Source organism: Stenella coeruleoalba (assembly GCF_951394435.1).
Source record: "Stenella coeruleoalba genome assembly, chromosome: 20".
Taxonomy (NCBI): Eukaryota; Metazoa; Chordata; class Mammalia; order Artiodactyla; family Delphinidae; genus Stenella; species Stenella coeruleoalba.
The window spans coordinates 4,436,436-4,463,279 of record NC_137166.1 but is presented as its reverse complement, the minus strand read 5'-3'; the positions used below and the strand labels follow the sequence as shown (position 1 = coordinate 4,463,279).

Here is a 26,844-nt window from a genome sequence, read left to right as displayed (position 1 = left end):
GTTACTATTTTTGGCCGCAGGGCATGCGGGATCTTAGTTACCTGACTAGGGATCCATCCCAGGCCCCCTGCAGTGGAAGCGCAGAATCTTAACCACTGGACCACCAGGAAAGTCCCCAGGCGTGGTGCTTTAAAAAGGTCACAGGTCTTGGCACTCCTCCTACTGAGAGGCGGGGTCAGTGTCCCCTCCCCTTGAATGTGGAGGGGCTCATGACTGCTTCCCCCAGGAGAGTCCAGGGGAAATGCTGCCATGTAACTCTGGAGAGTTGGTCAGAAAAGGCCATGCAGTCTCGTCCTGGTCTGGGATGCTCATTCTGGGGGAGGCCGGCCACCGTGTAAGCCCACAGCCCTTAAAGAAGATGTGGTCCATATGTACAATGGAATACTCCTCAGCCATAAAAAGCATGAAATAATGCCATTTGCAGCAACATGGATGGATCTAGAGATGATCATACTAAGTGAAGTAAGTCAAAGAAAGACAAATACCATATGATATCACTTATATGTGGAATCTAATATATGACACAAATGAACTTATCTATGAAACAGAAACAGTCGCACACGGACAGAACAGACCACAGACCGGTGGTTGTCAAGGGGGAGGGGGAGGGGGTGGGGGGGTAGGGATGGAGTGGGAGTTTGGGTTTAGCAGATGCAAACTATTATACAGAGAATGGACACACAACAAGGTCCTATTGTAGAGCACAGGGAACTATATTCAATATCCTGTGATAAACCATAATGGGAAAGAATATGAAAAAGAATGTATGTATACGTATGACCGAATCACTTTGCTGTACAGTAGAAATTAACACAACATTGTAAGTCTACTATACGTCAATCAAATACATTAAAAAAAAAAAAAAGGCCACAGGCTGATAGCACAGTGGCAGGACAAGCTGAGCGCTCTGATTCACAGCCCAGCATCAGCGGCCGGCCACGTTCAGCCTGGGCATCAGGCCCAGTCAATCTGACCGCAGCCAAAGGAGAGACCCCGCTAGTAAGAATTGCCCAGCTGAGCCCTTCCTAAATTCTGGTCCTACAAAATCAAGGGCAAAACATGGTGGTTGCTTTACACCCTTCAGTTTGGGATAACCTGGAACGGCTGCTGAATGCCCAGTGCATCAAGTAATTCAGAGCATCTGTGAGCAAGGAGGTTCGAGTACCCAGAGCTCCACCCCAACCCCTGCCGGGCCCTGATGGAGGTCAATCCAGGGCGTCCAGGCCCTGGGCAGTGTCGGGAGCAGGTGGAGGCAGCTCCAGGCAACGTGACCAGACACCTGCTGGATGCTACTTACAGGGGATAATGAGCTAAAGGCAAAGTCTCTCTGCCCCTGAAGACCTCGAGATCCCATCAGGCACCCTCTGAAATCCCAGCTGAAGGCCTGAACTTCAGCTTTCAATTAAAACCAAGCTCCTTGACACACAAACCCAGCTCCATCCTCTTTGCTCTTCCCCTGGGCAAACATCCCCACGGAGCTTTTGCCTGCTTCCCTCCTCTCCTTTAGTCCTCGGGTGTCACCTCCTCAGGGAAGCCCTCCCTGGCCCCCAACCAGGCCCAGTCCCTTTGTGATTTACTCTCACAGAACCTGGCTTTTCTTCCCAAAGGGGTTTATCTACATGTGTAATTATCCCAAGTTCTCTGACCAGAGCTAAAAGCCCGTAGGCCAGGAAGCCAGAGACCTACTTTGACTCTCTCTGCTCTAGGTTTAGGGAAAAACTGGGGCACCCCGAGCTATCAAGACCTAGCGGCAGGCCGGATGGGATGAGGACTGAGCCCTGCTGGATACCCTCAAAATCCTCGCCGTTCCTTAAGGATTTCGCGGATGAGAGAACTGAGGCCCAGGGAGGTTAGCCAACTTGCCCAAAGCCACACAGCCGTGAGCAGAGGGGCATGGCTGGGGATGGGCCTTGGGCGACCTCCAATCTTGCCCACATCTTGCAGGATTCCTTCCTGCTCTGATTTCGGTTTCTGCCCTCTCCCCGCACCCTCCCCTCCCCACTGTCAGCTCCTCCAAAGCCGGTTGTGCATCTGAAACTCCTCTGGCCTCATTCTGCACTCCCACTGGGGCTAGCATGCTGGAAATCCCGTGCTGAAGCTCTAGGACAACCTCATAAAGGAAGTCACAGCCCAGCTGAGGAGGACGCTTTCTCCCAGCTTTTCCTGAACACACAGAGAGGAGGCTTCTGACCACACAAGACACATCACAATCCTGCCATCTCCTCTCTATCTCCAATCCAGGGCCTCTCCACTCCCCTCACGAGCTACAGCACCAGGGCCACTGGGAAACCCAGGTTCGAATCCCAGCTCTGCCACCTTCCAGCTGGATGGCCTCAGGTGAATCACTGAGACTCTCTGAGCCTCACTTTCCATAAAATGGGGATGCCAACAGCACCTATTTCTATCTTTTTTTCTTTCTTTCTTTTTTTTTTTTTTTTGCCACGCTGTGAGGCTTGTGGGATCTTAGTTCCCCGACCAGCGATCGAACCTTGCCCCCTGCATTGGGAGCTCGGAGTCTTAACCGCTGGACTGCCAGGGAAGTCCCAAACAGCACCTATTTCTGACGGTTATTGCTAAAGCTTAAACAAGCTACGGAATGAGAATACGCCAGCCCCTAATAGCTCTGTGAATGCCGATTCCATCTGAATACGACAACCGCCTTTGTTTTTCCAGTAAAGTGAGAAGCTTCATAAGACCAATCAGACAGCCTTGTTTTTTGAAAAACAAAAAACCCATTTATTTCTGTAAACCGTTTTGAGTGCAGATGCTCTTCACGACCCCAACACAGCACAGACTTCCCCCAACGAAATGAACAAGGAAAAGAGAAAAAGAATGCTACCAAACGTGCTCACGAAGAACCAAGCCAATCTCATCTTTCTCTGAAAAAAAGAAAACCCTTTTGCCGGTGTGGTGCTACCAAGGATTAAAACCACCTACTTTCTGGTCCCGAGAGGCCGGGGCTCCTGCTGTACATGCTCTGTCCCCTGCTGTCCTTGCCGTCGGGCAGAGGACCGACTGGACCTCAATTCCCATCCCGCACCCCGGGCCTCTCTCCCTAATGCCCTCACCACTTGGGGAGCCTGGGAAGTGAACCCTGAAGGGCTCCTCCTGTTGAATCTGGACTTAGACCTTTGTCCCCACTCCACACCATCGTGACATTTTGATCAAGAGGGTGGGAAAGGGGCCACTTCAGACCGGTGGCAAAGCCAGGCAACTTTTAAGGCAAAATTTCTCTCTTCTCTTTCGGTCTGAGTCAGCCCTGCACATCTCTGATGGAGCCTGGAGCTTAGGCAACTTGGGATGGGGGGGTGGGGACTCTGGAGCGACTCTCGGGGCGTGTGAGCCTGGCCAGCGGGACATGTGTGTGCTTGTGGAGGCCGCCGTCGAGGGCACAGCTGCCTCCTCAGCGGGAAGCAGGCAGGCGCCGAGGAAAACCAGGATAGCAGCCATGGCCCGGGCGCCACAAGCAACACGAGGTTGGTGGGTGAGGCCGGGCAGGCTACCTGTGCCGTCAGTGAAATACCAGGAGAGGGTCACCAGGGGAGGCACCTCTGATCTGATGATGTGTGTGCCCTCGGCATCAACATGATTTTTCTTTAGAACAAGAAAGGGGGGAAAGAAAGAAAAAAAGAGAAAAGAAAGATGTTCCACGAGCTTCGTGGGCTAGGACGCGGCAGGTGCACAAGGGAAGCGGGGAGGGGAGCTGGGTTTCGGACGGGGTGCTGGGCGCTGCCTCTCATGGCGTCTCCTCTCCCTGGCGGGCTGGTGGCTGAGGCCGTGGGCCCCTCGCCCGGGGAGCAGGCAGATGACTTTGGCAAGGGGCGGGGCGCGGGGGCTACTCCGTCTGGGCGTCGTAGTTGGCTCCGCCCGCCTTCTTGAGCTCGTTCCTGATGAAATCGTCCTCCAGCTCCCTCCGGTCGCTGATCACAAACTCTTTGGCGAAATTCTGCCGGAACAAAATAGAACACAGAGTTCCCGTTAAAAAGGAGGGGACGGGAAAAAAATAAATAAAAATAAAAATATATAAAAAAAGAGGGGACGGGATCTGAGCATGGCTCAGGCAACACACCAGGAAGTCTTGGCACCTAAAACGCTAAGAAGTGATCAAAATGAAAATCTGGTGGCAGAATGGTTTGGCAGGGGAAGAAAAAACAAACCCAAAAATAACGTGACCAGAGATCAGGAAATGGGTAAAGTCGAGAGACTGTGCAGCTCCAGGACCAAGGGGATGGGCCAAGGTCAGGTCTGGGTTCGGATTCTGGCTCTGTCGTTCTCCGGCTGTGTGGCCTTGGGCAAGTTCTTTCAACTCTCTGTGCCTCAGTTTCCTCATCTGTGAAAACCCATCTTCTCAATAGAAGAGGAGATTGGAAAGGTAGGCAGGTCAGCTGGTAAATGTTTAATACCAGGCTCTCTCAAAAGAGGGGTGGTGGCGGGGTGATCTGTAGCTTTTACGCATTTCCATGGTGTATATATTCACATGATATCTGATTACAAGCTATCAACAGGGGACCAGTACGTGGGGCTGGGAAGAGATACATGACTGGATGTCACCAGCTGGTACAAGGTAGCTTCAAGCTCCCCTGTCATAGTGATGCAGGGCCTCTGGTCCCAGGCCTGAGTGATCAGCCCAGACGCTGAAGGCACTAAAGGATGTACTGGGCTCTTCAGCCACACTCAGCTACTGGAAGGCAGGGAGTCTGTCTCCATACATTCAAGAAAAACCATGCCGTGCGATGGGGCTACAATGAGAGCAAATGGAGGCAGTCACTGTGCCCCCTTAGGGTACACATTTCAACCATAAAACCCCACAGGCCTGGCACACGTGAGGCTCTTATAAACGCCCGTGGCATGAATGAGTGACACAGGTGATCTGGCTTAGCAGGTAACCCTGAAGCATGAAGAATCTAGAGTTATTTTAATACACGCATCATAAGACTTCCATAAACAAGGAACATTGCAGGATGGTGACAGGTAAAAATACAGAGAAATTTACCAAAATATGAATAACAAGTCTGAAGGTCAGAAATCATCCCCATTCAAAAAGAGTCCACAAGGAAATAATGTAAACAATTACCACTATTTACAAAGCACCTGTGGGTACCGGACACTGCCACACATTAGCAAACTTAATTCTTAAAACCTTTAGTACGGGATTCCTAGATAGGTACCCAAGAGAAGTGAAAGCATATGTCCACACAAACACTTGCAAACACAAACATTCATGGCAACATTATTCATAACAACCAAAAAGTAGAAGCAACCCAAATGCCCATCGAGACATGAATGGGTAAACAAAACATGGTGTATCCATACAATGGAATATTATTCAGTCATGAAAAGGAATGAGGTAGTGACACAGGTTACAACAGGGATGAACCTCAAAACCATTATGCTCAGTGAGAGAAACCGGACATGAAAGACCACATATTGTATGATTCCATTTATATGAAATGTCCAGAAAAGGCAAATCCAGAGAGACAGAAAGTAGATTCATGGTTTCTAGGAGCTAGAGATCGCAACAGAAAATAATGGAAATGTGCTGAAAGTGGATTGCGGAGAGAGCTGCACAACTCTGTAAATTCACTTTAAAAAAATCACTGAATTGTAGACTTAGGATGAGTTAATTTTGTGGTATGTAAGTTATACCTCAATCAAGCTGTTTTTTTAAAAATCCTATAAAACGATCAATATTATTTCCATTGTGAAGATGAGAAAACAAAGGCCGGAGATTATGACACCTGCCCAAAGTCACACAGCTAGTAGGTACAGCCGACTCTAAAGCTGGACTTCTTAAAAGTGTCACCATCCCCTTTAGGAGTGATGAAAATATTTTGGAGTTAGATAGAGGTGGTGTCTGCACAACATTTGTGAGGTACTAAACGCCACTGAGTTGTGTATTTTTAAATGGTGGCGAATTTTATGTTATGTGAATTTCACCTCAATTTTTTTTTCACCTCAATTTTTTAAAAAACAAGAGAAAGGAAAAAAAAGGAGAATGACTAAACCAGGAGCACTCCCAAGATCAAGTTTTACAATATTAAGACGAAACGTTCGCCATGCCAAACCACCAAGAATACTAACAGGAAGGAGGAAATGGGAGGTTAATATTTATCAGGTACCTATTATGTACCAGGTGCGGGCTCACACACTTTCTCACTTAATCCTCCCTCAGTATATTAGCTTTTTTTTTAAAGATAAGATCCGCAGGCTGGGCTTGGAGAGATTGTGTAACTAGCCCAGATGACCAAACATCCTTTCAACCCTTTCTACCCCCAGCCTGCCCTGCTGTGCTGCTAAGCGTCTGTGTAAGTCATCAGCACACCACCGAACACAGCAGAATGGCAGAGCCAGAAAGGGGAACCCAGAAGTAATGTGTTTCTCAAGCTGAGCCCCAGCGGCAGGGGGAGGGGCGAAGAGCAGACCAGAAGGAGGAAGCCCACAGCTCAAGACGCCTATAGAAGGAAGTCCAAAGTTCCTCTGCCCTGTGGTAGCTATATATGGCAATCTAGAGAAACAAGAACACTCACGCTTGTGTCTGTTAGCCATTAGACAACCTAGATTAAAAGAAGTTTGATAAGATCTCAGAAATCCACAATGAAAGTGCACATAGAGCACAATTCGCCTTCAACCCACAGGTATATGGGAAGTCGAATCATAGCCAGCAGGAGCAAACCGGGATAGCAGAACCCAGTGAAACATAACAATAAATGTAAATGAAAAAAATTACCTTAAAAAAATAGCTATGTCTCAAAGTGCAAAGAAAAGCAGCCCCAAACCCTATATACCTGAGAATCTGAGACGTTTAAAACCAAAAGATTTGCCAAAAAATAATTCTTTCAAACAAAAGTACAGAGAAAAGCAACGTCACCCATCCCCACTATAGGAACCAGCCCCTGCCCTCCAGAGGGCAGGCAGGAGGGGGCCGGCCACGTGGATGTGGTCCCAGCAGGCCTGGTGGGCCTCCTCCACCACAGGATGCTGGGGGGTCAGAGGCTTCAAAGGGGAGCCGATGCTTCCCCTCAGGGTGTGGACTCTGCAAAAAGTCCCGCAAAGGTCTGAGTCAGCCTGAACCCAACTCAAAATGACTGTACACTCCTCCACCTCTGTTCCTGCCAGGGTTCTCACAGAGCAGGCCTTCGACGTGGCAAGGGAGATGCCACCACCTCTGTGGAGTGGGCTTAAGTGTGAGTTTTCCAAAAGAGGCAGAAACAGAGCGAAAACAGCTCTGTGCACAGCCAGACTTTGATGTGGGAGCAATACCTGGGACCTGCATGGACTTGCCTGCGCTGAAAACCACAAAGAACACAACTGCACAAAGCTGGGCCACCTCCCCGCCACGCTCACACCTCTGCTCTCAGCCACTGTCACTGGCATCCTCCAGGCAACACCTCCTGGGGCAGAGGCAGGCCACACGAGGGCTGCAAGATGAGGGGGAGCAAGTCCTTTCTCCAGAAAGGAGACCGGCAGGGCCCAGAGCAATGCTAATACGTAGGGAATTTTAAATTTTCTAGTAGCCACACTGAAAAAAAGTAACAGGTGACATTCATTGTAATAGTATTTGATCTAACTCTATACCCAAAATATTGCCATCGTAACAGGTAATCAATATATAAAGCCATCAGTGAAACGTCTACAGTTTGCGCTCCAGATTAAATCTTGGAAAGCCAGTGTGTACTTTGCTCATAGGCACGGCACACAGCAGTATGACAAGCCAGACTTCACGTGCTCTGCAGCCACACGTGGCTGGGGGCAGCCCAGGTCTAGATAGAACAGGAAAGAACCTGAGAGAATAATGTGCTCAGTCAAGGAGAATCATTAACCATAAAATATTGGAGCCGATCTGAGTGGGGGAGGGGGAGCCTTTGGGGACGGCACAGGGAGAGCGTGAAATGTTCCGACTTGATCTGGGTAGTAGTTTCATGGGTACGTACAAAAATTCAAAATTTTTAAATTCAAAAATTTATCAAGCTGGGGGCTTCCCTGGTGGCGCAGTGGTTGAGAGTCCGCCTGCCGATGCAGGGGAGGCGGGTTCGTGCCCCGGTCCGGGAAGATCCCGCGTGCCGCAGAGCGGCTGGGCCCGTGAGCCATGGCCGCTGAGCCTGCGCGTCCCGAGCCTGTGCTCCGCAACAGGAGAGGCCACAACAGTGAGAGGCCCGCGTACCGCAAAAAAAAAAAAAAAAAAAATTATCAAGCTGTACATCTAAGATTCGTGCTTTTTCCCCTATGTACATTATACCTTGGTTAACAAAAACAGGTGGGGGGGCAGGGGACATTGAGCTGAAAGAGCCTTTGAAACCCTGACATTCACCCCCTTATTTGATAGAGAAGAAGTAGGAGACCCAGAGGGGGGAAACAATTCATCCCAGGGCGCACAGCAGCCTCCCCTCGGGGCCCTGGGGGCAGGTCCTCACTCCTGCGCACGCTCCCCGGGAGGCTGCTCCAGCCTGTCTGTCCCACCCACAGAAGCATCCGTCATACCCTCAAGGCTACCAAAGCCACATGCCAGAGACTTCAAAGCAAAATATGCCAGTCTGGGGGCACTGTCACCTGTGGTTCTAGAAAGATCTTCATGTCTGGGAACTCGGGGTCCCTGGCTGAGAGCCTCCAGACAGGGTCTCTCCCTTTTCTGCCAGTGCAGGACTTTTCAAAGGAAGAGGCCTCATCCAGCTAAAAAGGACCCCAAGATGGTTTGGAAACACACCAGTCAAGTTCAGGATACATTCTGTCCCTGTGACTTTTCTCAAGTGCATTTAAGTTCATGCTTCAAAGATATAAGATGGACATTGGTCTGCTTCCAAGGAGGGCAATTCTAGGCAAGGACTGGGGTTAGGAACTGGGGCTCTGTACATAGTCAACAATCTATTTGCAAGGCTGGTTTTAAAAGTGTATAAGTATTTTCCTATCCTTGGTTTTAAATCACTTCATTTTTAAATGGCTCCCAATTGCCTGGGTTTAAAGCCCAGCTTCAGTCCTAAAACGTGCTAGGAGTAGTTTGTGCCAAATACAAATAGGGACAGCTGTCCATACGCATCTCCGGCAGCCTGACCCTCCCCAGAAACTTACCTGCCCCGAGCTTCAGTCTCCTCATCTCCAAGCCGGGACAATAAGAGGACCTACATCCCAGGGCTGGCTGTGATGATCGGATGACTGTGAAGTAGAAGTGCTCCAGAATGATTAGGTAATATTTTAAATGACCCTGAGTTACCTCTGTTCTCAAGATTGTTAGAGGAGTCTGAGCTATAAAGTTTTCTGAAACACTCAGAGCACAGGGAGTGGCTAGTTCCTCTTCTCTCACCCACACTGATTTCTCCATCCCCACTGTTTACTTTTTAATGAAGGGAAGTCTGGAGAATTCCTCGGAATAAGCAAGGTAGTGACACTGGCTCTCCCGGCCCTTGCAGAGAGAAGACGGCAAATTCAGCTGCTCGTCCAAAAGCTGTGCGTGGGAGTAGCCACAGGAGGACAGAGAAGAAGCCTGTTGGGGTAGGAGTGTGTCTGGTCTTCTACCTAGAACATTAGGACCATGGTGGGTTGCTACCCTATGCAGAGAATATGGGTGCTGGGAAGGTCTGGGAAGAAAAAATGAGTGGGAGCCTTCGACAGTTAAGTTTGCGATGCCAGCTGTGCACATTTCTACAAGGCAGGGCCGGGGAGGAAAGGTGGCCTTCGTTGTATCCAAAGACAATGAGAGCTAATGCAATTCGTTCTTGCAATAAACACGTGTTTACTGAACACCTATTATACGCCAGACGCTCCCCTAGGCCACGGGAAGTCAAAATCTGGTACTTACAGGTCCCTCTGAGAGTCTAAGAGCAGAGAAAGAGAACCAGGGGGCTCTAAAATGTCCCAAAGAAGTAATGCAATTCGTTCTTGCAATAAACACGTGTTTACTGAACACCTATTATACGCCAGACGCTCTCCTAGGCCATGGAAGTCAAAATCTGGTACTTACAGGTCCCTCTGAGAGTCTAAGAGCAGAGAAAGAGAACCAGGGGGCTCTAAAATGTCCCGAAGGAAGCCACCAATGGCTCTGGGCCCTGGTTTCCACCTCCGTGAAAGAAGAGGGCTTTCTTCTTTCATAGGTTCTAGAAGGCAGGTTCGGCCAGCCCTTTCCCCACCAGCCATCTGTGGATTTGCACCTGAGCCTCCAGAGCATGTGGGACAACGTTCCACCTTGGACACAAGAATCAAGGAGCAACGGGGGAAACTGGCACAGAGCTGTCAACTTGGGGATTAGAGCGTGGCTTTCGAAAAGGAGGCCTCGTGCTAGTAAAGTCTGGCCAGAAAACGGGGGATGGAACCTCCCCTCCCACATGTGTGCAATGGGACAGGGGGTGGGTGAGACGCATGCTGGCCACAGTATTGTATCTTCCCCCAGGGAGGCAGAGATCAATTATAAACCAAAGACCTTGGTCTGCTGAAGAAAAGCAGTTGGTCCCCAGCAGCCTGCATCTTGCTAGGAGAAAAGGCACCCTCCAAGGAACACGGGCCTGATGAAAATGCACAGTATCAAACCTGCCAACCCCTCCTGGGTCCCCTACGCCTTCCCTCCTACAACTATTCTACAGCGCCTCAGAGATCAAGGTTTTCAAAATCCTTCCAGCAAGGTGTAATTCACTCAAAAAGAACAGGTTCTCGTAACTGGCGTGAGTCACCACAGACAAGGGAAAAACAAATAGATCAAAATGGTATGGTCCAGTGTTTGACAGATTCGGGAACACAGGCACCTGCGTCACCACCACGGGGCAGAAACGACACAACCCTATTTCACTAAGGAGAGGACAAAGGACAAGAGAGAGGAATGTGGTGGCATCTCGAGTGGACACAAGGTAATTGCCCAACACAGATGGATGGGGGAAAGCATGATGTCTTATAGCAAGCTGGGGTAGGTTTGGGTCCAAACCGAAAAGGAGCAGACATCCATATGCCTTGAATCCTGACCCCCACAGGGCCACCCACCTCTTTAGCGTGTGAGTGGCTGCCTGGGTTCTGACACCCCCTGCTTTCCTGACCACGGACATTTCCAGAAGCCCTGACTCCATTCCACCTGATTTCTGACTACGGCTCCATCTAGACCAGGGACGGTAAGAACGCGGGAAACAAACTCCGCTCTCTTCTCCAGTATCCGTGGCAGACATCACTAATCAATCCTGGCACTTTCCCCACTGGGTCCAGACTTAACCTCAAAATCCTTAACCCAGAACTCCAAACAGCCCCTGCCATGGATCACTCGACAAACGATATTAAATCCATGTTTAGGGCTTCAGTTGCTGCCTGGTTGAAATTGTGCTTAGCATTTCTTGTTCCTCAGTGACACCCACTTTGGGGACTTTTTCCCAAAGGAATAATTCAACAGAATTTTTTAAAAATTACAACACACATACTCACAGATGTTCATTGTCAGTAAATACCAGACTGCTTCCACTTTCAACAGAAGTTGGGTAAATAAGTAGTATTTACACTGAACACTTCATACATAGTAGACACTTACGATACACAGTATTTTACTTAATTTTTACAATTCCATGAGTTTAGATATTATCACCCCCAATTTTCAGAGGATGCTGAAACTCAAGGAAGTAAAGTAGCCGGCAAAATGTCGCACACACGGTGAGTGGTGGGGCTGGGACCAAAACCCGTGTTTAACTCCACGCCAAGGTCTTTACCAGGAGAGTGAAAACACACACACACACACACACACACACACACACACACACACACGTACATGTAATCGCATATTCACTAACAGAATAGTATTCAGCCATTAAAGTTATGAAAACTGAAAACATTTATGAAATGTTACATGAAAGGACACACTGTACCACGGCTATGATTAATCCCGTTTGTAATAACATGTACCCCGTGGCCAGGGCTCCAGGGGAATTAGCAGAAATCGCTGAGTGCCTGATCATCATTTAGGTCCTTAATTTTGTCCGAACCATTTTTCAAAACCACATCACCCTGGGAGAAACCACCAAGGGGGAGAAAACAGAGAGCCTGGAGCTTGTTCTGGGAAGGTCTTTCAAAAGGCAGGATGTCGAGGGACAAACTATGACAAGGACGAACGTGGGGTTGGTCCATGCAAGGGAAGAGAACGAGGGAGGGAAAATCTGAAAGACAAACGTAGAGAGTGTAGGCAGCCTTCAGCCCCGACAAGCTCCACGGGGTATGCATGCCACACATGGAGGCCTGTCTGGACTCAGCGTTTGGGCTCCTTCAGTAAAGACCTGCACACACTAATCTGGCATCCCCAGAGCATGGAAACTGTCTGCTGTTGACAGTGTTGGGAATCACTGTGTGGACATCAGGAGGCCAGCTGGCGGGGGGCAACCAGGCAGGCACCACGCCAAGGCCAGCTGGCCGAGGTCTGGGACCCGTCTGGGGTTCAGTGATGGGCACCCGGCCACAGCCCCCTGGCAGGGCAGGCTTGTGAAAGCGGCTTCCATTTACGTGCTGGGCTCAGGGCTTGGGCGTCTTCCTCTCCCAAGGGCTTTTAACCTCCTGGTAGCAGGAGCATAGAACCAGGTTCCCCACTGCCCTTCCCACTACTAAAGCGGTCTCTGAGCCCCACCAGCTGGCTTCTGTCTTGACACTCACCTTGGCTTGAGGACTCACCCCTCCCAGCCTCAGTTTCCTCATCTGTATATTGGGTGTATAATGGCACCTGCCCCTCCACACATGATCCCTGGCTCCACCATTCACAGGCCGCTTGGGAGTTTTGTATTTGTGTTAAATAAAGGACACAAGCGTGGGAAAGCCCCCTTGCCTGAGCCCAGGCCCAGGTGAAACGCATCAGCACAAGAGGCCCTTTCTGGTTCTGAGAAGAATAAAGGGCCTTTCCACAAACCAAGGGCTTGAAGAAGCATAAAACTCCCTGTAAAAACAAACAGCTGAAACCCTTTAAAGATGGATGAAGCCCAAAGCTGGTCACCCGAGGGCCAGGCAGCAACTAATGCTTTGCAAGGGGGAGCAGCAGCCCCGTAAATCTCATGACACAGAAGCGTGTGGGCTCTCCCGGCTGACCCAACCAGCTCTCACCTCTGCTTTTCACTGACACAAAGCAGAGCCTTTGGAAATTCCAATCCACCCCCAAAGCCCTCCCTGAGTGTAAATGGCTTCCACGATTTAATTCAGCCCAAAGAGCAGTTACTGAACATTTACTAGCTTCTGTCCTAGGAATACACCAAGAATAAGACACAGACTACAGCCTAGGTGAACAGATCTGTTTCTTCACTTTTTAGCACCTGTTTAGTACTTTTCTAGGTTTGAGAAACACAAATTAAGCGGCCATGGTCCCAGCCCTTGAGATTAGTTTCTAGGGTCACTTAATTATAATTCATGGAATTTGGGTCATAGTATCATACAAACAGATAAAGGAGCAATTAATTCTGATTGAGGCTGGTAGGAGAATGGGGTAAAGAAGAAGGGTTTTGAAGGATGAATAGGAGTTCATCGGTCACTAAAAGGGGAAACCTTTCACATCCTTTACTTTCCTTTAATCTTTCCAACAGCTCTATGAAATTTTACAGTCTCTTTTTCCTAAGTGAGAACAGAGTCTAGAGATAAAGTTACTTGCCCGAGGTCCTAGGATGAAAAGTTGCTAGAGCTGGAATATCAACTTGGGTCTCACTCCCCTTAAGCCCATGATCTCTACCATTTGACACAGCATTTTTTAAAAAAAGAAACACTGTGCAATGATGTTCAGTTTCCAGTTTAAAAAAAAAAAAAAAGGTTCTACCATCAAGGAGCTTGAGAACCAGATCAGTAAATTTAAAAAATAAATGTAAGAGGTTTGTTTCCTGCAGAACTTCTCAGAGCCTTCTCAGAGTGCTAGAGGACTTTGGGAAACATTCAGTGGGGTGAAGTGACAGAACCAGGGCCCCAGGGGCCAGTCTACAAGCACAGGGGACATTGGGCAACTTCCCCGGGCCCCAGTCTCCTCATCTATAAAGTGAGGATAATGACAGAACTGTCCTTGTTGGGAAGAAGAAATCATTTTAATGTGTGGAAAGTCCTTGAAAGTGCCAGGCATGTGGTAGCGGCACAGTAAAACTCTTGTTATTAATATTACTACCATATTGGTACACAAATACGACCCTCCTGGAGGAGAGTTAGGACATCTGGTCCTGGCTCTGGGGGTGGAGGGGCTCCGGAATGTAAGCCAGCCCTGATCCTGGGGTTTAGAGGCCATGAGGATACACTACACTGATGATTCCATGCAGTCACTGACATGCCCATCCTTCCCACCTCTACTTCTCCTTGGAGGAAACACTCCCCGCCGTTCTTTTCCCAGTGCTGAAAGCTGAGATCTACCTCTGGTTACTTGGCTCCGTGAGCATTCGTATGATGTTAAAAAATACAAAACAGATAAAAGGACCGCGTGAACAAAGTGATTCCGCAAGGCCAGCACAATGCTTCATCGACCGAGTCTGCTCTAAAGCAAGACAGCCTGGCCCAGCGCGGGCAGGTCTCTAACGGGGGGTGACTGCATCGCCCCGGTCATCCCACAGAGGCGCCGGAACAATGGGACGGGTGTTGTGTTGATGACGGCTGTGACGACGCAGCCGCGCACCCTGTCCACTCAGCACATTCCCAGGGCTCGAGTCCGGCTGTCACCATGGCCCAGCCCAGCACCCGTCACTGCCCGTGGCCTTGCTGGTCTTGTCTTGTTTTCCACCAGCCACAGATGCAGCTCAGCATCTCAGCCCGGCTCTGAACACAGACTAAAGAGACCCAGAATCAAACCTCCTGATTTTTCACTCCTCTGGGCTCCAGCCCCAGGCCTGCTGCTTGGTAGCCATGGGTTCGGGGCAAATCCTATCACTGCTCTGGGTTAGGGTTAGGGTTAAGGTTAGGATGAAGGTTAGGGCTCCCCTTGCTGATGCACCTATGTGCAGGCCCCAGGCTGGAACCTGAAGGAGTCTGGATTGTTTGAAGTCAGCAAGGGTGGGTGAGGGTCAGGACCTTCCTGTGTTGCTGATGGATGTGACTTTGATCCAAGCCATCTGCAAGACAGTCAGGCAGGATGGCTCAACAGTAAGATTCATGCCTTGTGTCCCGGGCTCAGCACGCGGACCTATCGGCTCCCAGGGAAACACTCCACAACCTAGAAAGCTGTGCATCGTGGTGCTGTCTAAACAGGACAGCTGGGAGTCATAAGAGCCGCACTTCCAGGCCTCTACCAGAGATAGTTCTAAGCGCTTTCCGTATAGCTGCTCATTTAATCCTCACAACAACCGCAAGAGGCAGACACTATACCAGCCCAGTTTTAGCCATCAGGGGAGTGAAGCCCAGAGGAGAGCAACTTGCCCAAGGCCATACAGTAAATGGCCGGGCTGAAATCTGAACTCACCCCATCTGGCTCAAACGGCTATACCCCAGACCACTGCACTACAAACTCTCTTTGTCCGACAAAGCGAAGTATGGTTCATTTAAATGTAATATGCTGTCGTAAACGAACTACCCCATAAAAAATGAAACAATTTCAGAATAAATCAAAGCAGAATACGACACAGCAGGTCAAGTCATCCAACTCATTTTTAAATGGGGAAACTGAGGCCCAGGAAGGGAGAGAGACTTGCCCACAGGCAGGCAGGTGGCGTAAAGACCCACTCCTCTGGATTTCAATGTCTCTACATTACTTTACATTGTCTACGTCTCATACAAAGCCTAAGGATGTGGGTACATTAGTTTTATTATTACAAAAACCAAGGGTTATGAGTAATCTTACACTAAAACTCAATCCATTTATTCTTCACATGGAAACGGTGGTAAAAGGCATCTAGGGATGTGATCCTGTCCCCAAGACACGGAATCCAGAAAGGTCCATCTGGAGACCCTTAGAGAACATCTGTTCTGAGTCTCCATTAAGCAGAGAGGACAACTGACACACCAGATCAGCATGATTTCGGTGACTGTCAGAAAATACCATGATGCCAGTAATAGCGACCCCTTTGTAACATGAATGGCTGTATTTGCAACTGTAGTATAAATGTGAGGTCTTGTAATAGCTTCGGGTAATAAACCTTTTTAAATGCAGAGGTGAAAAATGCGAAAGGTAATGGTCAAAATATCACATTGCACCTGCAGTTCAAGATACAGTCGTCATCGTCGTTGTCGTCTGTTCCCCCCCACCCCCACCACCACCGGAGGGGACGTTTGTGCTTTTCATCTACCAGCATCCCTTTCTTTTAACAATCGGAGCTGCCAATCATGGGACCCCACCTGCCTGGTCCACGGGATGTGCCAACTGGATCATTTTAAGGGAATGATTGACACTGAGGGAGGGGGGCTCTCTCTTCCCCTGGGATCAAGACCGGGAAGAACCACCATGCCTGGACCATTTCTCCCGCTGCACAGAGGCCGCCTGAGGACAAATCCAGGGGAAAGAGAAAAGAGAAACGAAAGGAAGATACTGCTTCAGCCCTGGATCCAGCCACCACTAAAGCTGGCAACCCCTGCGCTTCCCAGTTCAGAGAGCCAAGCAATTCCCCTTTTTGCTGCAATGTATTTGAGTTTGCAAACAAATGAATTATAACCAATACTCCCAATTGAGGTTACCAAAGAATCGTATTTCCCCAAATCACCCTCTTAACCCACTGAGCCAAATTGAGAAGAGTTCTAGATATATAAAGAACTCTGCAGACTGCTAATAGGTTCAGGGTTTCCTTTGGGGGGTGATAAAAAAAAGTTCTGGAACTTTCGGACGATGGTGATGATCGCCCAACACTGCAAATGTACTTCACGCCACTGAACCGTACACCAAAGGGCTAACATTTCATGTTACTGTATTTCACCACAATCTTAAAAATGGAAAGAAAACAGGAGCATTGCAAGATTCAGAAGACTGCCGCCACTGGACACATGTCAGCAACCATCTTCTCCCTGTGTGCCCTGTTCCCCTGGCTGGCCAACAAGAGGGCTAAGTGTGGAGGGCCGAGTCCAGCAGGAGACCTTCGGACTTGGACATGCATTCTTTTGCGTTTTCCATTCTGTTGCCATAAAGGAGATCCTTGAAAGCTGGTTAACCATTAAAACCCCCAACTGGGCTTCCCTGGTGGCGCAGTGGTTGAGAGTCCGCCTGCCGATGCAGGGGACACGGGTCCGTGCCCCGGTCTGGGAGGATCCCACGTGCCGCAGAGCGGCTGGGCGCGTGAGCCATGGCCGCTGAGCCTGCGCGTCCGGAGCCTGTGCTCCGCAACGGGAGAGGCCACAACAGTGAGAGGCCCGCGTACCGCAAAAAAAAAAAAAAAAAGTGGAAGCAACTCAAGAGGTCAACAGCAGGGGGATTTTCAGTAACTCACGGTGGAAATGGGACGCTCAGCCGCCAGAAAAACCTTCATTACAAAGACTCTGAGGCCACATAATTTATGTAATTATGTTATGTTAGAAAAAAAAAAAAAGAAGAAAAAGAAGAAGCTGATTAGGGCGTGATTCACAGGCTGTGACCAAGCAATGCCAAGAGGTAGGTGAGCTTCCCCGCAGAACTCGTAGCGAAGATGGAAAAATGGAATGATAGGAAAATTTTTTCCTATTATTATTTTTTAAATAAAAGTTTTATTTGGGGATAGTTGAGGATTTACAGAAAAGTGGCAAGAGACAATACCAAGAGTTCCCATGTACCCCACCGGTCATTTTGACAATTGTTAACATCTTATGTTACGGTGCCACATCTCTCACAGCTAAGAAGCCAACGCTGGTACGTGACTACTAAACTAAACCCCAGGCTTCATTCCGATGTCACCAGTTTTTCTGTTCTGGGATCCAATCCAGGACACCACATTGCACACAGCCGATTTCTGTGTGTGTGTGTTTTGGTTTTGGTTTTTTTACAATGCAACGGCTTCCTTTTGTATATTCACAGATATGTGTAACCATCACCACAGATTTTAGAATATTTCATCACGTCAAAAAGAAGCCCCATACCCGCGGTGGGCGGTAGCTATACCACCTCCCCTTCATGGGTTTTAGGAAATTGTTTTGCAAACTGGAGAATCCTTTGGTAAGGAGAAAACTATCTCCCCTTCACCTCTCTTCCCCAGTTTATCTTTCTGGAATCTGGATTTTATTTTTCTCAGCATGACCCAGTGTCCCAGCCCCAGATGAATCACTTAGTGTCAATTTTTGTTATGTCCAGAATGGGAAAAACTTTAAAATGGGGAGCTCTACAGGTAGAACTGTTTAGAAGCTCAGAGACAAAACCAAGGGTACACCCACCTTTTCCTCCTCCTCTCCGTCTCATAGGGACACAGGAGTAAGTCAGTCATGACCAACGCCCAGTGCCCAGACTAGGCATCTCTGCCACTGTTGATATAGCCTTTGTCATCCTATGGCCATCAAAGTCATCATAAAACCCCTGCTGGTGCCCATAAGGTTGACATTTATTCATTCACCAAGTGCTATTGAGCACCTACTGTGTGCTAGACACCATTCAGAGAGCACTCGTGAATTCTCCCATTGGGTCCTCATGGCCACAGTTGGAAGTCATCCATCACCCAATCAGGAAGCGGTGCCACTTGGTCATCCCTCCAACCCCTTCTCCGTGAGCCACCTGCCCGCCCCCCGCAGAGGTAGACACCAGCCACCCCTTCTCCGTGAGCCACCTGCCCCGCCCCCCGCAGAGGCAGACACCAGCCACCCCTTCTCCGTGAGCCACCTGCCCGCCCCCCGCAGAGGCAGACACCAGCCACCACGTTTCTAGTATTTGATGGTCAGGATCACAAATGCGGCTACCACCCCAGAAAGCAATTTGGAGTACATCTCACCAGTGGTGCTAGTGGTCCAGAAATGTAGCACGACACGTTCAAAGTCACAGACCAAGGAGCCCAGCCCAGCCCCTCGTGTCCCTGCTGGATGGTGACCCTTTGTGGGATGTGACCAGCACCCTTCCCCGCCCAGAGACCCTACAAGAACACAAGGACAGTTACCTGCACCACCTCCTTCACCAGGGTCTTGTCCGTGCCGGTCTTGGCGCGCTGCAGCCCGCTGACATTCTCGCCGATCCACGTGATGAGGGCGAACTTGGATCTCTTGCTCATCGCGTCCCCGGTGGTGAAGCGCACGAAGGCAAACAATCGGACGTCATCTGCACCAACGGCAAAGGGAGGGCACGGTGCTCGGTTAAAACACCCCAAATCCACATCCCCAGCGGGGGCTCTGAGCCACAAGGGTGTCCAGAGCCACATGGCAAGAGCCAACATTCCCTCACTCAGTCTCGACAACAGTGCCACAAGCTGGGATGCCCATTTCACAGATGGAAAGTGGAGGCACAGAAGGGCCATGTGACACTCCCAAGGCTGCACAGGCAGATGGAGGCCAGGCCTCTCTGGCTGCCATGCCTGCGACCCTCCCCTCCCCCATACAGTCAAGGCTCAAATTCTGAATCTGATTGAGGGAACAGAAGTTCGTCGACTCTTTTTAATCCCAAATCTTTGAGGCCCTATTTGGAACAGTAAAGCCACACGGTGGAGAGATGGGAACTGGGCTGGGGTGGGGAGGAGAGGAGGAAACAAAGACGGTGGCCCTTGTTCTGGTCTGGGATGTAGCTCTGGGCCGACTGGGCATGGCTAGCTTATGGCCAGACAATTAGGCCAATAAAGAATTCTGGGGCTTCCCTGGTGGCGCAGTGGTTAAGAATCTGCCTGCCAATGCAGGGAACACGGGTTCGATCCCTGATCCGGGAAGATCCCACATGCTGTGGAGCAACTAAGCCCGTGCGCCACAACTACTGAGCCTACGCTCTAGAGACCACAAGCCACAACTACTGAGCCCGCATGCCACAACTACTGAAGCCTGTGCGCTTAGAGCTCGTGCTCCAAAATGAAGAGTAGCCCCCGCTCGCCGCAATTAGAAAAAACCCGCGGGCAGCAATGAAGACCCAATGCAGCCAAAAATAAATAAATAAAAATAAATTAATTTAAAAAAAAAGAATTCTGAGTATTTTTCCACTGGGTATGTGATGCTTGTTATATGGTATATGTTTGTTTTTATTAAAATGACTCTGGGGGCTATCCTGGCTGATGGATCCACATTTAAGTCTGTGTCGTTGCCACACCAGTAATCTCATCACCATCACTTCAGAATCTCTTTCATAGGACATTGTGCTAAGTTCCCCCATCCTCCGCTGCTCTGCATCCCCCAGATATCAGCTGGTATTCTTGAGTTCTTAAAGTGACGTGTGTGTGTGTGTGTGTGTGTGTGTGTGTGTGTGTGTCCACCTAGGTACTCTAGTCATTAGGGGCTGGGTCATTCTTCGTGCTGAGCAGCATCCTGGCCTTCACACACACACACACACCCGCCGCCCTGCCAACTAGGACAATCAACAACGCCTCCAGCCATTGCCCAACGTCCCCAGGGGCGCAGAACCGCCCGCAGGTGAGAACAAATTCTAGACATACTTTGTGTCCCCATTTAATCAGGACCCCTTTGTGTTTTCCACCAAAATCCTGCACGTTTTGTTGAGGGCATCACATATCCTTACTCAGATTAATGCCTAAATAGTTCACATGTCAATTAAAGTTATCGGTGAAATCTCATTCCACCCTCCCCCAACCCCCCCCCCCCCCCCCCCGTGATGGCTGGTACGCGGGATGCTGCTGGTTTGGGGACATGCATCTTGTACCTGCCGCTTCATTCAGCTCATATTCTCAAATGGCTTTTCGTCGCTGGCTTTAGGATTTCTCAGCGACCCAATGACCCATCGAGCTGCGTTTCCCAAGCATTGTCTGAATCACCTGGGATCTCGCTAAAATGCAGATTCTGATTCGGCAGGTTGGGGATAGGGCCCCAGGGTCTGCATTCCTAACTAGCTCCCAAGTGATACTGATGCTGGTCAAAGGTTCACACTTTGAGGTTTTATGGCTTTTTTTTTTTTAAATCAAGGAGTCTTTCTTCCTAGAATCATTCCCGGTGTCTCCCTGCCGAATCCCACCAAAGTAAAGGTTCTCACCAAGATCCAAGGCCACCAGCCCTCTCAGTGTAATTGAGACACAGTCTACACTGGCTGGTTAGTACCTCAAAGCATGAGCTCATCCTGACAACAAGCTATGCTGTCTAAGGGGGAACCATCTGACCGGGGAGCTGAGACACAGCCCTGGCAAGCCACGGACTCCTGATCGAACGCCCCATGTGGGCATTTCTTAAAGGAAACAGATCATAATCGCCATTCACGCTGGCACAGCACCTTTCGGTTTACGGGTCAGTATTCATTGGGTCTTTATAAGATTCTGGGAGGTGGGCCGTGGGGTCGGGGGGCATCGTTGTCACCCTCATCAACATCCAAACAACCGTTTGGTAGATGAGGCTGGGAGGTTGTGTGACGTGCCCAAGGTAACATGCCAAGGACAGAGCCAGCCTGAAGCCAAGGGCTAGGACATCTCGGGTGTGTCTGCCCAGCTGCCCTGCTTTAGGGGACCACCCCACCCAGCCATGGGAGCCTGGTGGGTGCCCATCCTGGGACCTGACCACGGGGGTCAGGCAGTGAGGACAGACCGGTGTAAGGGACACTTCACAGGCCAAACTGACATGGCTTGGTGACCAACTGGCCGTGGGAAATGAGAAAAGTCCAAGGGCAGGAGGCCATGTGAGCTCTGTCTCTTAGTCCCGGAGGAATCTGACTTAATCCCCAAACATCGGAGCCTCGCTGCCTCACCTGTAAAATGGGGTGATTGTTTTGGTCCTCCCCATTTTTTTTCTTTATTGAGGTAAAAATCACACCACAAAAGTCACCATTTTGGGCTTCCCTGGTGGCGCAGTGGTTGAGAGTCCGCCTGCCGATGCAGGGGACACGGGTTTGTGCCCCGGTCTGGGAAGATCCCACATGCCGCGGAGCGGCTGGGCCCGTGAGCCATGGCCGCTGAGCCTGTGCGTCCGGAGCCTGTGCTCCGCAACGGGAAAGGCCACAACAGTGAGAGGCCCGCGTACCGCCAAAAAAAAAAAAAAAATTCACCATTTTAACTATTTTAAAGCAGAGAAGTCAGCGGCATTTAGTACATGAAAACTGCTGTGCAATCGTGACCACTACCTTATTCCAGAACATCTGCGTCATCCCCACAAGAACCCCCTGCCCACCAGCCATCAGTCCTCACCCCCCTTCCCCCAGCCCTAAGCAACCACTAATCTGCCTTCTGTCTCTGGATTTGCCCGTTCTGGACATTTCTCACAGATGAAACCTACACTATGCGGTCTTTTGTGTCTGGCTTCTCTCACTCAGCATGTTGGCAAGATTCATCCGCGTGGTAGCATGATCTTCACTCCTTTTATGGCTGAATAATATTCCATTGTACGGATGGACCACATTGTGTTCTGTTCCTCCATGCATGCACTGATGGACACTCGGGATGTTTCCAGATCGGGGTCATTTTATACCTCCCTCCTTCCGTGGCCATGAGGATTCAATAGGATGCTGGCCCGACATGGTAGAACCTTCTCCCCGGAGCCTGAGCTACCAGGCAGAGCTGCGGGTGGAGAGTGAGAACAGGAAATGAGGCTGTCCGGGTTGAGGAACTGAAATTCACGCAGCCACGCACGGCTGGTGCAGGACTTTCGTTCCCGAGCTTTTCCGAGCATCGAGGCCGCTTTTGGGAAGCCAGCACACTGTTCCTAGTGTTATTGGAGGAACAGGAGAACCAGCTCCAAAGTGTTTAATTAAATTGCAGTCTTGACTTGAGGGGGAGGCGGGCCACACCTCAGATGCCTCGCGCCTTGTTAAGGCTAAGACAACACCAGCAAAAAGAACTCGCAGTCTGTTTCCATGGCAACCACTCTATTTCCCTTTTCCTCATTGGTCAGCCTGGACGTTTGGGATCCCATGACCACACTTGGATCCCAACAGCCCCATCACTGGCCAAACTCAGTGGGAAAGTTTCAAACCATGTGTCCCAAGTACAGCCCAGGACCTGGCACAAGACAGATATCCGATAAGTCAGTCTCACGCCCACCTCCAAAGACACAGGGAACCTGGCTTTTAAGCCCTTCCAGAACTGCAGGCCAATGTCATTTAAATTATCAAGGCCAGAGAGACTGCTTTCCTGGGTGCCTGTTTGGTGCTTATCTGACAATGCTCTGGCCAAGAAGACTGCTGACGTTTCTGAAAATCCGAGAGTCACGTTTTGCTTACAAATGTCTGCCACTCGGGATTTGGCATGACACTGAAAAGTCAGCTGAAAGTCTGAGATGAAAAACCTGTTGGTCTGAGTGACATTTTCACAGCTGCCCACACAGACCTCTGTCCCCCACGCAGCCTGAAGGAGGTCCTAAGCCCATGTGACCTCCAACTAGTCAATGCAGGAGGAAGTTCTCATTTAGTCGCTAACTTCCTTCCTCTGAACAAACAGGGCAGGCCAAACACGGATGTGCACACGGGCACATCACCTGGAAGGCAGAGCTTGACCCCATCACATATGCATATATGAGTGTGTGTGTGTGTGTGTGTGCCTGTGTGCATGTGTGTGCATGTTCGTGCGTGCATGTGTGTGTGTGTGTGTGTGTGAATGCATGTGTGGGCACATACACACTAGGATGGCAAAATTGGCCGGAAGAAGTTTGGTACTTGGGGTCACTGTCACCCCTGGGGTGGCGCTTGGTCCCCAGTGGGCCAATGGCACACCTTTCCAGTCTGAGGTTGAAAAGTTGAGGTGCAGCCCTGGACAACCTTGGTGGGGGGCACCCGGGCCCAGGACTCATACCAGGGGACACACACTCTGAGCTCCCTCTGTGAGAGGTCCCAGCACAGCCGTCTACACCTGCTGCTCCCTTGACCATTCAGCCTCAACCTTCTGGTCTACAGTATCCAGGTTGAGTCCAAGTTCTGGAATCCATTAGAAACTCATCCCCTCTTCATACCAGCTCTGTGATGAGACCAGATTCCTGAATGCCTCTAAGCCTCAGTTTCCTCATCTGCAAAATGGGTCCAATACCTACCTCACAAGTTTGTTGTGAGGATTCAGTGAAAAAGCAAGAGATGTGAAAGGCTTGCCTGATGGGGATGGTGACTATTTTTCTATCCCTATCTGTCTGGTGAAAATGCCCTCCGAGGTCCACAGTGGCTTCCTAACTGCCAAACCCAACGGGACAGCCTCGAGGACTTCCGTGGAGTTCCAGCGGTTAAGACTCCATGCTCCAAATGCAGGGGGCCCAGATTCGATCCCTGGTCAGGGAACTAAGAACCCGCAAGCTGTGCTGTGCGGTCAAAAAAAAAAAAAAAGTCCCTCCAACAGGACAGGCTCCTTGCCTTCCAGCCTCTGTGCTGGCTTTCTGTATCTGCCAAACTTACGCACACTCTGCTCGGTTTCAAAGTAGGGCCCTCCTAGGCACACACAGTCATGTGGCCACTCGTCCCATGAGTATTTCTTGAGGACCTACTGTGTGTCAAGCACAGTGTCAAGCACTAGGGGCCACAGATAAGACCAACAAGGGTCCTGAAGATGACAGAGGCTGTTTACTAAGCATTTACTACGTGCTAGGCGCCGTCCTAAGCACTTACACGTAGCTGCACGTTTTTCTATCCCAACCTCTCTGTCCGGTCAGCACTGCTTCCGATCCCATTTCACAGATGGAGAAATTAAGGCTCAGAGAGGTGAAGTGATAAGAAGCCAGACATTCCCTTTCTCTGCTTACATCTAGAGCAGCAGTTCTCAAAGTGTGGTGCTCAGACCAGCAGCAACAGCATCGCCCAGGTACTCATTAGACTGTGAATTCAGAAACTCTGGGAATAGGGTTTGGGAAGTGAGTTTGAACGAGCCCCTGGGGGATTCTGGTACCTCCAAAGCCCGAGAACCACTGACCTAGAGGAAGAGGTGAGAAGAGAAGATGGGGTTTTCAGCTCAGAGGACCCGCTATCCCGTGGCCGGGAAAGGGAGTGAGAAAAAACGTCTCATGGGCAGAAAAGTTGAAGTGCCCAGAGTTTAGCCTCACCCACTTCCTCCCCACCAGCACCTTTTATTTTAAGGAATTGATCGCGTAAAGGAGCTTCCCGTATGGTGTGTCTTCTCAACACTAGAATTTACAGAATTTGAGGCATCTAGGCGTGGTTCCCTGAGCATCTCCCCATCAAAGACCAGCGGGACTGCCCCCGCAGAGTCTCCCCCTTCCCCCGAATCCCACAGCCCAAGACAGAAGAGCAGTATTTAGAGAAAAAGCTGCTGAGCTACGGTACCGGTAATAGGGAGTTTTTCTGTGACCTCTATATGTCTGCTGACATAAGCCATCATTAACAACGATTTCCAAATGCATCACAAAACCACACAGAGCCCCATCTCAGGGGAGCCATCAACCGATGACAAAGCAAGGTTGGGAGCCCCGACCCCAAGGACCATCGACACCACCGCACGCTGCCTTCTGACCTTCGCTGAGGTGGCCCCAATTCGGGACTGTGACCACCCTCCCCTCCCTCGCTCAGTGAGAGTCTTGTTCATGAAGAGACGGTCCTCAGAGGGCGTTCATAAAACTCCACTCTCAAAGAACTTGACCCTTTGGTTGGTCTGTGAAGCCTCATCACGGGCCAAGGATGGGTTATCAGTGTGAAACAGCTCCTGAACCAGTCAGTCCCACAGCCCTAAGGACCCCTCGGGACCTAGAGACCCCAGGCAGGGCCCACTTGGTTCAAAGTCCGGTTCCTCTTTTCAAAGCTCCTTGCCTTCACTGACTACGTGTAAGTTAATTTGCAGCATAAAGTCATTGTCTGAAAAGTTCTTGGGATACTGGCTGGCAGAACTCTGCTCAGAAACACCGGCAGTGGACTTCCCTGGTGGCGCAGTGGTTAAGAATCCACCTGCCAATTCAGGAGACACGGGTTCGAGCCCTGGTCTGGGAAGATCCCACACGCCGCGGAGCAACTAAGCCCGTGCGCCACAACTACTGAGCCCGCGAGCCACAACTACTGGGTCTGAGCTCTGGAGCCCGTGAGCCACAACTACTGAGCCCACGTGCCTAGAGCCTGTGTTCCACAACAAGAGAAGCCACCGCGATAAGAAGCCCACACACCACAACGAAGAGTAGCCCCCGCTCGCCACAACTAGAGACAGCCCACGTGCAGCAATGAAGACCCAACACAGCCAAAAAGAAAAAAAAAGAAACGCCGGCAGTGGTCACTAGGCATTCTCTCCTTTGTAGCCCCTTCCTCCCCCGGCCCTCCTCTATCCTCCTCTCAACCCTGCATTTCCCTCTCTCTCTCCTATCAACTGCCTTTACCACCCCCTCCCCTTCTCCCATCTCTTCCCTCCTCCAGCTCCAGTCTAGGGCTAGAAAGGAGGGAGGGACTTAGGAAAAGAGAGTAGAGGTAAGGCAGGAGGCAGAGGGATATGAAGGAAATAGGATGACGCAAAGAGGGAGAGATGACCACAGAGGGCATGGGAAGAGGGGTGAAGAAAAGAGGGGGGTCAGATTTATCTGGAATCACCAAGGCCACCAGGATGAGCTGCTCTAATAAATTTCCCAAAAACTATAAACGGCACATAATCCCCACCAAGCTCTTAACGACTCCCTGCCCTCTCCCACCCCTCCCACCCACACTTGAAATCTCCTAAGGCTCAGAATCACTGAGGGACGGATTCTGACTGGTCACACCCAGTATGCTCACCACGGTGACCCTGACACAGATCCACATTGATCCAGGGGCCCCGCCTTCTCCCAAAAAAGACGCTTGTCTTCCCCTCTGCCTTTTCCCAAAGCTGGCACTGGCTGGAGGATGAAACCCAGAGGAGACAGAGGATCTGCCACGAGTCAAGCAGTGTGAGGTTTCCTCACACTTTTGCAAATGCTCTAAACAATTTTTTTCATTACACACAAAAACACGTACTAGGGGTAGAATAATTAGGAGCACAAACAAGCGAGGAAAAAAAAAAAGCC

General features: G+C 50.1%; 1 protein-coding gene across 1 annotated transcript in view; it reads right to left on the bottom strand.

Moving 5' to 3' along the window:
* Positions 1–2,718: 2,718 nt before the first annotated feature.
* The window catches only part of COTL1 (coactosin like F-actin binding protein 1), a 43,816-nt gene continuing 19,690 nt past the window's right edge, over positions 2,719–26,844 (bottom strand). Inside the window, exons 3-4 of the mRNA XM_079907650.1 lie at positions 18,927–19,084; positions 2,719–3,946 (exon numbers count right to left, since the gene is read on the bottom strand). Coding sequence (XP_079763776.1) covers positions 3,836–3,946; positions 18,927–19,084 — 269 coding nt within the window. The 3' untranslated portion in view covers positions 2,719–3,835. The remainder of the gene's footprint in view (positions 3,947–18,926; positions 19,085–26,844) is intronic.